At 36.0% G+C, this 15,187-nt stretch overlaps 1 protein-coding gene across 3 annotated transcripts in view; it reads right to left on the bottom strand.

The window, feature by feature from the left end:
- C3G (C3G guanyl-nucleotide exchange factor) overlaps positions 1 to 15,187 on the bottom strand; it is a 410,407-nt gene that overhangs the window by 118,246 nt on the left and 276,974 nt on the right. For all 3 annotated transcript variants that reach the window (XM_090368667.1, XM_090368668.1, XM_090368669.1), the window contains exon 12: positions 7,863 to 7,938. In XM_090368667.1, coding sequence (XP_090224793.1) covers positions 7,863 to 7,938 — 76 coding nt within the window. The remainder of the gene's footprint in view (positions 1 to 7,862; positions 7,939 to 15,187) is intronic.

Consider the following 15,187-nt stretch of genomic DNA (forward strand, 5'->3'; position numbering starts at 1 on the left):
AAAAACAAGTAAAATTTGATGTACAGGTGACCCCCACTTAACGCTGATAATTCGTTCCAGAAAAACAGAGCGCTAAGTGAATCCGCGCTAAGCGAGCTCCGCATTCCCATAAGGTAACATATGTATTTGTAAGTTGCGGTCGGTGCCATAGGATATTTCCTAATCATTAATAAACGGTAGTGAAAAGATGCACAAATGTCGGTCAAAATATATAATATTCAAATATTTGTACACATAAAATATTCTGCATTACATACATATATAATTATGTGGTAACTACTTACATATCAAAATTAAACTTAAAATTCCAATTAAAATCATGAATTTAATTGATCTAAATTGATTTAATTTAACTGATGAATTTAATCATGAAAAATGTGTCGATTTTGGGTTGAACTTTGGCCCTCTCCTAAATAAACTAAAAGGGGTATTAATTTTAAATCCCCCGCAACATTACCACCCAACAATAAAGTCACCGGATCCTTCGCCGCTTTGAAACCTGGGATGTCTTTTTCTTCTTTCAATATGAAACTTCTTTTAGGCATTCGTTTCCACAAAAGTCCTGCTTCATCTATGTTATAAACTTGTTGAGAAGTATAACACACAATACCCCTCTTCAATAATTTTAACAAGTTCTTTTTTGAAAGTTTCGGCTCCTTGATCTGCACTTGCAGCTTCTCCCTAGATTTTAAATCTATTCAACCAGCTCTTACCAGTTTTAAATGGTTCCACATTTTTTTTTTTTTTTTTTTAGTTGAGTTTTCTTCAGATCATCATATTGGGCTAATCTTTTTTTTTTTCTTTTTTTAATAATATTTAACTTAACCGAATTCTGCATTGGATATTATCTTCAATAAAATTAGTTAATGTCTTTCCATTTCAATCCTAATAGCCGGCGTAGCCCTAGTTGCTTGCAGTGGAACAGCTATCTTTCCCGCTGCTAAAATTAATTCTTTATTTTTTTATAATTGTTCTTCAGTTAAACTTGCAAGTCCTAAATTATGGCACATGTCTGCTTGTCATTGACGGGAATCGAATCGCTTCAAAATGACTAATTTAATTTTCAAATTCAGTCTTTTTCTTACATTTATAGTCTCCGCACTGCACCCAGACTTTGTCTTTTCATTCTTATCGGCCATTATTAGCTCTTCAAAAATGTAACTGCGTTGGTTGCATTAATTACGATACAATGTTCAAGTAAACTGTCCGTTACGCACAATAAGTAATACTGTACTGAGTGATGACTAGACTTCGGATAAATGCATATTTATCCAAAGTCTAGTCATCTTTTAAAAAATGATCTTCGGATCATTTTTTAAAATGATTGATCTCGGAACTACACTACGTAACAAGTGATTGTACTGCAATTAAATTAGTGTGGGAGAAAATTTCTCAAGTCAGCGTGGGAAACGTTTTAATGCTGTTTTGCTATTCATTTTCAAGCTATCGACTCCATCAAATGAAACGATTTCGTTAAATATGCCAAAAATGCAATCTGTAAAAGAGCGTTATAGTGATCTGTGACAGCGTTATAGCGAATCAGCGTAAAGCGAACTGCGTTATAACGGGGGCCTGCTGTAATATTATAATATTGTATTTTTTCTGGAACAGCAGCAGATCTGCAATAATGGAAAATGGTCTCAATCAGTGGTTCCCAAACTGTGCGGCGCAGCACCCCAGGATGCTGCAATGAACTCACAAGCTGCAGAATATTTAAAATTTGAGGGAAACAGCGATACCCAACATCTGTCAGACACCACGTGAATTACTAGCTTGAGGTAGTTCACAGTTGCAACATTACTTATTAAGTTACTTAATAAACGGAACTGTTAGGTAGTTCTTTTGGCCTAGGGGTGCCATGAAAAAATTACTGAGACATTAAGGGTACCGAGAACTGTGAAGATTTGGGAACCTCTGGTCTAAATCATTATGCAATGTAATTTATTGAAAGAAAATTTTGCTGAAACTTTATATTTTGGCAAACTTACTGAATAATTGGATAAGTGTGAATATGAAGTAGCATTTGAATAAACCAAATTTCATTAGCTGCTACTAGGTTAATATATTTTCATTTTTATTGATTAATAAATTTAAAAAAATAAAAAAAATTTTATTTATTTATTTTTTTTTTATAGCTGTATTAACTGTATGCAGTTTTGGATATGATGATAAGTTCAGTGAATAACATATTATTAGAACACCATAATAAACATTTGTGTTTTTTTTTTTTTTAAATCTAAAATACCAAATTTAATCATTGGCTGATTAAGGAAAAAAAAAAAACTATTAAATGTTAAGATCTGCAACTTCAATTATCAGATGACAGTATTGGTCACAGTGACATAAATGCATTTGATTTATATGATGAATTAGAAATAGCAGCAGCCACACACACACACACACACACACACACACACACACACACACACACACACACACACACACACACACACACACACACACACACACACACTTCTCATCAGCCAAATCCAGAAAAATAGACCTTCTTTAAATTTAGTTAAAATAATGTTGCCCTTATAAATTTCATATACAAGTATATTATTTATGAAAGAAACAATAAACCTTGATGGTCGTGAGATATTTTTGTGCCCTAGGCAAATCAAGCATTTGCCTAGGGAATATGGATTACCCATAAAATTAAATAATCTGCATGATGGTGAGGCACCCCTACCCAAATGATGCCCCAGGCATTTGCTTGGATGCTTACCATACCACAATGGCACTGTACCTTGATATAAAAGTATATTATAAATGGAAAAAATATAAATATATATATTTTTTCATTATTGCTATGTTGTATATTTTTTGGGTACACATACACACATATGTTAATTACTATTTTCAATAATAAATACAGTGGAACTTCTCTATTACGAACTTCTATTTAACGAATTTCTCTATATTACGAATTTTTTCGCAAAACATTGCACCTTGAAACGAAATTACATGTAAAATTAACCCCATATAGCGAAGTGTTAGCCTCTCTATAACGAATTTTTAAAAATATACGACCTCCTTCCCTCCGAAATTACGCATTAGCATCTGGAATTAATCATTCTTTTAGTGAATACTTGTGGTCATTGACGCCCGTAGGAAGGTCTTTGTTTCATTTTTGTTACAGTTATAAAACCAAATGGGTTTTCTTAAAAGTGGTCATAAACTTTACAATAAATAGGATAGATTTGCAAATTGATGTTGGCTCAGGGGAAAACGAAATTCGCTGCGGTAAGCCTTTAGCGTGCTGCGGCGGCAATACATAGAATGATGCCATAGTCAATTTTTAGTAACGAACGCCTACTGAGTGACATTCGCTTCTCACCTCAACCGTACCACGTGACCTTCCTGTCAATCATTATATGATACGTCCGTTCTCATCTAACTGGACTCCTAGTAGATGGTTTTCATGAAAAAAATTTTTTTTTATTTAGTTCTTTTAGAACAATTTGTTATCAATCACATAGGCTATATGCTCTTGTATTTTTTTTTTTTTTTTTTGAAAAGTAACATACAGCATACATTAACCGTAAATTTTATATATGAATGAAAGTCGTATATTTCTTCACAGTGATTGATAGGAAAAGTCACGTGATACTGTTGAATTGGCAAGCAAACGTCATTGAGTAGGCGGTACCTGTACTAACAATTCACTATATGGCCAGCGCAGCGAAGTTTGCAGTGTATGTATCGGCAAGAGCTACAGTCCAGTGATTTTTACATTTGGGGAAAAAATGTCGAAGAGAAAATGTTTAAGTATTAATGATAAAGTAAAGATTCTTCATGATATTGACCAGGGTTTTAAGAAAAAAGATATTGTGGAGAAATATGGCATACCTGCAAGCAGCTTATCTACGATTTTAAAAAATCGAGAATCAATTTTAAATGCAATTGAAGGAGCAGCAGACAAGAAGCGAATTAAGTTGTGTATATACGAAGATGTTGATAAAGCTGTTCTAAAATGGGTGCAAATGATACGTGAAAAGAATATACCAATATCGGGTCCAATAATTAAGCAACAAGCTCTGAAATTTGCACAGTCCCTGGGACATAGAGAATTTAATGCGAGCACTGGGTGGCTAGATAAATTTAAGAAGCGCCACAGAATTGTGGAAAAGGTTATTTGTGGAGAAAGTGTTAATGTAAGTGAAGAAGATTGCAACAGTTGGAGGAACAATACCTTAAAGAAGATTTTGGAAGAATATGAACCTAAGGATGTTTTTAATGCTGACGAAATGGGTTTATTCTTTAAATGTTTACCGAATAGAACTCTTGCTTTTAAAGATGATAAATGTTTTGGCGGAAAACAAAGCAAAGAAAGAATCACTGTGCTAGTTGGAGCAAATATGACAGGAAGTGAAAAATTAAGACTTTTAGTAATTGGAAAATCAAAAAACCCAAGATGTTTTAGAGGCACAAAATCTTTGGAAGTTGACTACACCTTTAATAAAAAAGCATGGATGACCAGTGATATCTTTGAAGACTGGATATTAAAACTAGACAAGCGTATAACAAAAGAAAAAAGGAAAATCGTGTTGGTAACTGACAACTGTCCAGCACATCCTGCCAGTATTTCTGCCAAACTTGAAAGTGTGAAGTTATTGTTTTTACCACCAAACGTGACGTCAAAACTCCAGCCATTGGACCAAGGCATAATTAAAAATTTTAAATTTCATTATCGAAAGAGAATAATAATGAAGATTGTCAATGCGTTATCAGAAAATAGAAACTTGGAAGTTACAATTAACCTTAGAGATTGCATCTCTGAACTGGCAAAAGTTTGGACAAACGATGTCACTGAATACACTATTCAAAATTGTTTTTCGAAAGCGGGATTTGCATTGAATGCAGAAGTCGAACATCAACTGGATGAACAAGATGAACTGCCCCTTTCACAACTGAAAAACTTTTGGAAAATATCAGAATCGTCCGGAAACATCGAAAATGAAATAACACTGGATAGTTATGTTTATGTAGATCAAGACCTGACTACAACAGAACATCCAAATGAAGATGAAATACTGCTGAACAGTGTTAGACACGACCATGATCACGAAGAAATTAACGATGACGCTGAAGACACATCAGAACAACCGGTAGAAAAGCCAACTCGTGAAGAAATGATTAACGCTTTTAAAACGGTTTGTATGGGTCTACAGTTTTGTGAAAATGTTCCTGATAATGTTTTTAATGCTCTGAACAAATGTGAGGTTTTCTTTGAGAATCAGACATTTTTTAATTGTACTGTGCAAACGAAAATTATGGATTTTTTTTAATTTGTGATACTTACTGGCGAAAATTGTGTAAGCGTAATTTAAATAAGTGTTTTTGAAATAAAATACATTAAAAATAAATGTAGATTCATTTTCATTTTCTAATTAAATAACAATTTCTAATAAAAAAGATATTCTCTGTATAACGAAATTTCTCTATAACGAATTTTTTCGCTGGATTTATAGAATTCGTTATAGGGAAGTTCGACTGTAATTATAACTGAAATGTAATGCAACGTGTATTCACTCATCTAATTCAGAGTTTTGAATGTGTTAGATTGGCAGGTTTCAAAATTCATGTGTGTGTGGGGGGGGGGGGGGCAAGGGAGCAAAATGTATTTTGCACATGGGTGCCAATTACCTTGGCATGGTCCTGTCTACATTATTAGTGTGTTTGAACTAACAATGTGTGTGTGGATCTTAAAACAGTACACAACAAACCATGCTAAAGCTATAGGATCAGTTGAAAGATTTAATTAAGATATTAAAAAATGTTGTGTACAGATATAAATGGTTTAATATTATCTCAGTTCACGAAAACATGTTACTTTTTCAGATTTTACAATACATGGAAAATCTTGCATATGTGTTCTTAAATTTTACATTGCAGTTCTTTGCATCTTACTGAAAGACAAGTTTTTGTTGGTTAGACTGTTAGGATTATAGTACGGTGTTATATTCAATTTCGTACAAGCAGAGCTGTGCCAACCCAGTGGTGCAAGTGGTGTACCGCACCAGGGTGGCAATGACTAAGGGGTGGCAGAGACTAAGAGGCTGTAAAGGCAATGTTCTGTAAACACTAAAAGAGACGGCAAAGACTAAGGAGACTAAAAGTTCAATGTATCGAATAATGTATTTTGTCGTCTTTTATATTAACAAATAATGAATTTTAAATTTAAACCCATATTATTAATAGCTTTTCCATCTTCGATATAGCACCTGAACGCTGTTTTGTGATCACTGATGATCTTAAGTGTGTTGATCCTTTGACAAGTTCTTTTATACACGCACTGTCCTTTAAAATAGTATTCAATGTTGAAGCAGTGAGACCTAATTCCCTTGCAATAGATGACAAACTTTGTGCTGCTTCGTACTAGTTAATCAATTTCATCTATCTTCATTTCTAAATCAATTTTGTTTCATTTCCTGGCACTACCACCACTTGCACTTTTTGTTGGTCGCCATCCCTTCATCATTGTAATATGTAAATAGGAATGAAGAGAAGTTTCTGAAAATTTGTTTTTTATATGATTGAAGATTTCAGTGAGGGGGAACGCATTTCACTATAATAGCATAAAAATCCACACAACTGCAGTTATCGATATTATTGCAAATGCAATAAGATCGACTTTACTACCAGTTGACAATAGATAGCACTAACAGAAAAGCCCAATAAACCAGAAAATGTAAACTGTTTTAGAAAAATATCGCAAAGGCATTCACAAAATTGATTCTAATAATGGAACGTATGATAACGAAGGTTAATGCAATTTTCATTATAAATATGACCTTTTAGAGAAATAAATAGCTTAGTAACATAGTGAAAATTTCAACTTCCAAGGACTTGGAACAAATTACAAAAAAGGAAAAAAAAAAAAAAGTGTTATTGGGTTCACATTATGATATTTTCACGATACCTCCATTTATTTTTACGGGATGCAAAATATGTTTCCAAGATTTTTTGAAGTTTGTACCAGCCAGCAAAAACTTATGTAAAGTCGAATTTCCATAAGTCGAGTATTACGTAAGTCGGAGAGTTTCTGTATATGTTATTTTGTTTTTAAAATAAAATTATATATTATTTTGGAAATATATATATTTTTTAATTCCCCCCAAAAAAATTGATATAAGAAAAATGACCGTGGGTGTAGGGGAGACAATAAGTTTGCACTAGGGCGACTATATAGCCTGGCGCGGCCCTGTATGCAAGGTAGTACAAAACTGCATATAACACAGTGCTATAATCCCACATTTTTATTTTGCAACGTAGATTTACTACGGCACACCTTACAGCCAATTTGTTAATGAAGATAAGCAAAAATTCACAAAACTGGTTGTGCCAGCCAGCTTTATCCCAGTCATAAAGTACCATATAAGTTTATAGCACATTTGTAGCAGTGGTAAGGTTGCTAAAATATTGAAAGGTGGAGAGTCTAGAGAAACTATTCTTGGGAAATAGGACCAGCCAGTGGGGAAGAATAATGGATTCTTAATAATGTACCCTGAATCTCCCCTGCTTCAGTTTACATTAACAAGAATGGTTTGTATGTGGTATAATTAAAAATGCCACCTTTGTATGTGGAAGTGTAGCCAGGTTGGGCTATCATTAATATTCTCAGACAACAGTTACCCTCTCCAATTCTCTAATAGCCCTATCCACAAAACCAGCCTCAACTTCTTCCCCAGAGGAAAGGCAATCGACCCCCATCTCCCTATTACCTTGCCTTATCAGGACGGGAGTGAAAATTTCTCCAAGGTCATCAAAAAGGACAAATATGAAAGTGGTTTTGGCAGGCAACAGAAAGCTCAACCAGATCACGAATTATAAGTTTAATAAGATCACATGTTTCTCACCATTTTTCGAAGCTTTAGTAGCTTGAACAATCAGAGCATCTACAGTGCCTCCTCTGATATCTGGACCATCTTCTCCCTAACAAAGACAAAAGAGTTCAGCTAAAAATTTTCAGTTCTTTTTAGCCAATATAGTAAACAATTAACAACATTAAAACTTCCATGCATCTACAAATATTAGATTTAATATTACATGGCTAACTGAAAATTCATCCGAAATAGCAAAATGATTTAAGGAAGACTGCAGTTTAGTTGCCAGCAGTCTATATATTAAATCTGAAGAACGAAAGAGATCTGGAAGGACAAAATCTTGGTGATCCCCTTCTACCTCTCTCTCTCTCTCGGGGTAATTCAGAATTTTTTTTTTTGGCTGGTGCAGTATAAGCCTCAGGCATTCCTTGCACCATATGGCTAATAATAATAATAAATACTCATCGGTGACTTCCAGTAAAGTTCAAAACCACAGTATGGATAGTAGCATAAACTTTAAAATAAACAGCAAAATAATTCTCCATTGGAACAATGCTTTTTATTTAGAGTGTGCAATACTAAGGCAATTTGTGGCAGAAGGTCCCTAAGGAAGATATTAATGTACTAAATAGCAAACTTAGTTTGCTACTTAGTGCACTGATCTCAGGATGAAGCTATGACCTACTTGTATAATATTTCATATCTATTGTAACAGGAGGATTTTCCCTAAATTTACTTGAATTATGCTAGAATTATATTTTAAACATTTTGTTCAGTTGTTTCAATGGTACTAAAGGAGGGATAGGGGGTATATTTTCACAAGGATTAGTTATTTACAAATATTCAACAGAGACTCAATTTCAATTTAATACTGCCCTATTTTGTCAGACAAGTTTACTTTAATAGATTGGAAACAACTTATTACTGCTATAGTTTGAGATCTATGTCTAATAAACCAGTTAGTTGAACAGTTACTAATATATCAGAGCAGCATTCAATTTAGTACAGATTAATCCTCTATTGAGTTTGTTAAGCAATTATTTAATCAAAGGGTCACTACTGTTTATACTCACCTTGTTATTAACAAGAAGAATTTCTTTTAAGAAATCAAATATTCCTACACTTTATACATCACAACAAATATAGGCAGTTCCCGCTTTAAGAGTTCCCAGGTTTAAGAGTTTTTTTCCCCCCAAATATCAACAAATTCGAAAATATAAACATTAATTGCAAAAAATGAATGTTAAACATTCATAAATCCTGCAATTTAAACCAAGCTTGTAGCTATACAATATGCTGCACCCCACTTTACGATATTAATCAGTTCCAGAGACACTAACGTATCCTGAAAATATCTTAATGTTAGCCCAATAACACATTGTTTTTGGTTATTCGTTCCAAGACCTCGAAAGTTGAAATTTTCGCCATATAACTAAGCTATTTATTTCTCTACAAAGTCATTTTTATAATGTGAATTGTATTAGTTACCAATTCAAATCATTAAAACGTACAACACTTTCATCGTTATCATATGTTCCGTTATAAGAATCAATTTTGAACACCTTTATGATATTTTTTAAAACACATTTCTGGAGGTGACGACCATAAAACAATAAAAACAATTTGCACTTTCCGGTTTATTGGGCTTTTCTGTTGGTGCAATCAATTATAAACGGGTAGTAAACTCGATGTTACTGCATTTGCAAAATTACCGATAGCTGGAATTGTGTGGGTTTTAATGTTTTATGACGAAATGTGTTTCTCTTTCACCGCAATCTTCAATCATATGAAAAACATAAATAAATTTTCAGAATCTTCTCTTCAGTCCTTTTCTTTGTAAACTGTTACTCTGCAAGTGTCGTGTTAGTCAGTTGCAATTTGTGCATGCCATTAAAAAATGCTTATGCATGCTATCCTGAAATTTATAAACAAAAGAGAAGATCTTGGAAACAAATGCCTCATGAAGCATTTCTGAAGACGACGACTCCTTGTGCTTCCAACAGCAAGTGCTGAGCCAACAATGACATCAGCACTGTGATCAAGTGATCAATGAGCGTGCACTTAGTTGATGATGAAGAATAAACATTCTTTAACATTTGTAAGTCATAAATAATTTCTTTAAATTATAATTTGCTTGATTTTACAGGTTATGTTTTCATTTCTTTGGATAAATCAATCATTGTTTAAACAAACTAATTAACTAACTAATTTCATTGTTGAGAATGTAACTCCTGTTTTCAACATGGGCAAAAGTTGCGGCCAATAGCTGTGGCATGAGACCAGAATGCTCGGCTACCATTAGGGCAAGAAGCAAGTTTTCTACTCTTAGCCTGTTCAAACTCTAGTTTGGACTGGTTAATAACTGCTTTACAATTGTTGCGAGCTTTGGTGTAGGCAAAAAATGAAACTGAAGAATTAGAAACAAGCCAATTATGATATGCAACATTCTTCTCTTGAACAGCCCTAGAACATTTATTAGAAAACCAAGGTTTAGATAAAGGACGAGATTTTAAAGTGGAGTGTGGAATAAAGGATTCCATTCTTGCAAGAATAATTTCACTGACACGATCTGAGCAAACGTTAACATCAGAAGTTTTGAAACAGTAATCTGACCAAGGAAAAGAAGAAAAGAAGTCTCGCAGGTCATCCCATTTTGCATTCTTGTAATGCCAAACAACAAGAGGTTGGTAATAGCCATGAGATAAAGGTTCCATTGGAGAAGAGACAATCACCAAGTTGTGATCTGAAGTACCTAAAGGACCTCTCACTTCAACCGTGTACTTAGAAGGGTTGTTTGTGAGAAAAAGATCAAGTGTATTGGCTGTATGATTAGGATTGTCTGGCATTCTTGTAGGTAAATGAACAATCTGTGCAAGATCATTAATAATTGCAAAAGCCTCAGCATCTCGACCAGCTGGGTCGGTGTGACTAGAAAACATAAGCCAGCTGGAGTTGTGAACATTAAAATCACCAAGGAAAATTACCTCACTGTTAGGAAAGTTGGACTGGAGAAAGTCAAGTTGCAAAGAGAGGAAGTCAAAGAGCTCCAAGTGATTAGTGGAATTGGGAGAACGGTAGAGACAGATGAATTTGACACAATGAGGTAGAGAGATTTTAAGCCAGAGAAGATCAAAGAGAGGAGATTCCAAATTGCCAAGCCTCTGACAGGGAATATCAGAATGGACATATGCAAAAGTACCACCTTTGAGGCAAAAAGAATCATACAGCGAATAATTTGGGCATCTGAGATGAGCAATAGTTGAATTAACCGATAACAGATTCTGTCAGAAAAAGTACATAGGGTTTGGCAGACTGCAAGTGGAAATGGACATCGTTGAGATTAGAATTGAGACCACGTATATTTGTGAAATGAATTAGGAAGTGCTTGGGAGGTTTAGATCTTTTCGCAGATAAGCTTGCTCTATTAGTTTGACAATTCATGGTGTATTCTGAGACAGTATTTAAATTCTATACAGTGGGACCAACTGATGATGTTACCAACAGCAAACTCAAAATGGGAAGCATTCAAGGAACTAATCTTGGAAGCTACCAGGCTTTCCATACCAACTAAGAAATATTGTTCAAGGTTTAGGCCTAAATGGTTGTCAGATGAACTAATGAGACATGTGGCAGAGAAGAAAATGCATGGAATACATACAAATTAATGGGCGACATGGAAGCCTATGATAGATATAAGTTGGTCTGTAACCAAGTCACAAAGGAGATTAGGCAGGCAAAGGCAGACTACGAAAAATCTTTGGCAAAGGATGCAAAGAAAAACAGAAAAGAGTTCTTTACCTATTAAAACTCAAGAAGGAAAGGGATGAATCAGATTGGTCCACTGGATATTGATGGTTCAACAGTTGAGGATCCTGCTCAGGTGGCTAACAATCTAAACAAGTATTTTGCATCTACATTCACGCATTAGGAGTTATTCAGGAAGGAGAATGACATAGGTAAAGTAGACATTGGCAGTGAGCTAGATGATTTTGTAATAACTGAGAGGAAAGTGGAGGAGAGATTGTTGAGGATAAACATAAAAAAGGCACCTGGGGGTGGATGGGATCTATCCAGTTATATTAAAGAAGGCAGCAAAGGAAGTAAGCAAACCCCTAGCCATAATTATGAGAGATTCTTTGGACTCAGGGGAGGTACCCATAGACTGGAGATGTGCAAATGTAACCCAAATTCACAAAGGAGGTCAAAGGCTGACACAAGTAATTATAGACCTGTTAGTTTAACTTCTGTTCCAGGAAAATTAATGGAGGCATTGGTTAAAGAAGCACTGCAGGATCATCTAGACAAGAATTCAGTTATAGCTCAGACGCAGCATGGTTTTCTTAAGGGCAGGTCTTGCCTGACCAATTTGATTGGATACCATGATGTAGTCACAAAAGAACTGGATGTAGGGAATAACTTTGATATTATATATTTGGATCTTAGAAAGGCTTTTGATACTGCTGCACAAATTGGAGCAGTGTGGCACTGGAGGCAAATTGCTGCTATGGATAAAGGGATGGTTGAGTGGGAGACGACAGAGTGGTAATCAATGGACACTGCTCAACGTGGACTAATGTTATTAGTGGAGTTCCTAAGGGTTCAGTGTTGGATCCGTTGTTGTTTTCGGTGTTTATGAATTATATTGATGATGGGATATCAAGTTTAATGTCCAAGTTTGCAGATGATACAAAGGTTGGCAGGGTTATTAAGGACACCACTGATGCTATGCTGCTGCAACAGGATCTGGAAAGGTTGAACAGATGGGCTGAGAGGTGGCAAATGAAGTTTAACATTGACAAATGTAAAGTACTACATATGGGAAACAGTAACCCCAGAGCAACGTATCAACTCTGCGGTACTACACTAACAGTGGTGGAGAATGAAAAGGACCTGGGGGTAATTGTGCAGGCAGATATGAAGTTCCCTGAGCAGTGCAGACGAGCTGCAAGAGTAGCTCATGGTGTCTTGTCAATGATATACAGGAATTTTTCCAGCAGGTATAAGGAGGTGATTATTCCCTTGTATAAGGCAATGGTTAGGCCACATCTTGAGTACTGTATACAGGTCTGGAGGCCTCATTTCAAGAAGGATGTAGAGCTGCTGGAACAGGTACAGAGAAGGGCAACAAGATTAGTGAATGGAACAAACGCTTTCTCTTATGAAGAAAGGCTTAAGTTTTGCAAATTACAGTCTGGAGACTAGGCACCGGCGAGGTGATCTGATAGAGGTGTATAAGGCTTTGAATGGTTTGAGCATGCTCATTGCCAATGGGATTCTTCCTCTTGCTCAGAATAATCACCTCAGAGGGCATAAATTCAAATTGAGGAAGGACGGATGTCGGATAGATGTGCAGAAATTTGCCTTTGGCCAGCGGGTGGTTGGTTGGTGGAACCAACTTCCATCATTTGTTGTTGAAGTTGATAGCCTAAACAAATTTAAGACCCAACTGGACAGGTATTTCGAACGAACGGAGGGGTGAAATGGGAGTGGTGTGTTTTTTTTTTTTTTTGGCTGATGCCGAATAAGCTTGCTTTCTTGCATCATATGCCTGTACTAATGCTAATGCTATTGAATAGTAAGAAAAAGTGGGTGGGACATGCTGTATGAAGTAATGAAATTTTTGGATATGGCGTACATAGGGTAAGAATATACCCAGATCCTTGACATAACGTAGCCTCGACAATGCTCCCCGCATACACACTATTCGGACTCCCTCCATTCACTATCTGGCAGAGTAGAGGTAACAAGATTATACACTAGCTGATCTGGAAGCCTCCTACAGAGTTACCAATAGGTCCGGCCCAGTGTACTAACTAGCGGCCGGCTGGCCTGCGAACACCGTTTTAGAGCTGTACCCTCGAAATGTAAGGAATATTGGATCTCGCCATGATGTTCATCATAACCTCAAAAGTCATCAATCATACTGCATGATGGAAGAGATAGGGAATGGTTGACCGGAACCTAGCTCTAGAGACTAAACATGGGTTCCACCACTTCAGCCAATCTTCTTGGCTGTGCAGCTGGTCAGGATCTTGCACATCACCGGGAGGCAGGTGATTGGTCTGTATTTCGCCGGGTTTCTTGTATCTTCGTATTTAGGCTTCAGATATGTGACTCCTTCAGTGAGAAACTTCGCGACTGTCTCCGGGGTGCCTTATCATTCGAGTGAATTGCTCTGCTAGGTGCTTGTGTATGCAGATGAGCTTCTTGTACCAGTAATTGTGGATGTTATGAATTCCTGTGGTTCGCCAGTTGTGGGTGTTCCTGATCAACTGTTTTACTTCTTCTCGAATCTTCTACTCTCTTGTCTCTTGTATGTCTTTGGTTTTCTTCCGTTCTACTTCTACCCAGGGTGCTCTGCTGTTATGTCTTGCTTCACTGCTCTAGGTATTTCCCCAGAACTCCTCAATTATCTTCTTCTCGGGTGGTTCATTTCCTGCTTTCTCATCTTCACCCAATTTCCTGTAAAGAGCTCTTTGGTCCTCATCAAAGATTCGGTTGTTTATTTTCCTCTGGAAGCTCTCTTTGTATCGGTATAGTCTTTTGCTGAGTGCAAGGAGGTTCTGCCTCAGTGTGTCCAAGTATTCTCCTATTCTCTGATTTCTGGTCTCATGTTTGGTGTGGATGCTGTCTCTCTTGAGGATGCTCTTCACCTTTCCAATCAATTTCTTACTTCTATTACCCTGTTGGTACTGGATCAACTGACCTATCTTGACTCTTAATTCTTCTATCTTATTATTATTAGCTATATGGTGCAAGGAAGCCAGAGGCTTTTCTGCACCAGCCAAAAAAAAAAAAATAATAATAAAAATAATTCCTGAGTTACCCAGAGAGAGAGAGAGGAATCACCAAGAAAAAGAAGAACGATATCATCATTCTTCTTCTCTTCCTTTGATTCGCTTCTACTTCTGAATCTTGCTCTCTCGTTGCGTAACTCTTTTCCTTTGGCTGGGGAAGCAAAAAAAAAAAAAAATTCATTAGTTGTGAATCTGTCTCTCTTGAGGATGCTCTTCACCTTTCCAATCAATTTCTTACTTCTATTACCCTGTTGGTACTGGATCAACTGACCTATCTTGACTCTTAATTCTTCTATCTTATTATTATTAGCTATATGGTGCAAGGAAGCCAGAGGCTTTTCTGCACCAGCCAAAAAAAAAAAAAAAATAATAAAAATAATTCCTGAGTTACCCAGAGAAAGAGAGAGGAATCACCAAGAAAAAGAAGAACGATATCATCATTCTTCTTCTCTTCCTTTGATTCGCTTCTACTTCTGAATCTTGCTCTCTCGTTGCGTAACTCTTTTCCTTTGGCTGGGGAAGCAAAAAAAAAAAAAAAAAAATTCATTAGTTGCCCCCCCC

Source organism: Mastigoproctus giganteus, chromosome 2 (assembly GCF_048544385.1).
Source record: "Mastigoproctus giganteus isolate SK-2022 chromosome 2, ASM4854438v1, whole genome shotgun sequence".
In the NCBI taxonomy this organism is placed as follows: Eukaryota; Metazoa; Arthropoda; class Arachnida; order Uropygi; family Thelyphonidae; genus Mastigoproctus; species Mastigoproctus giganteus.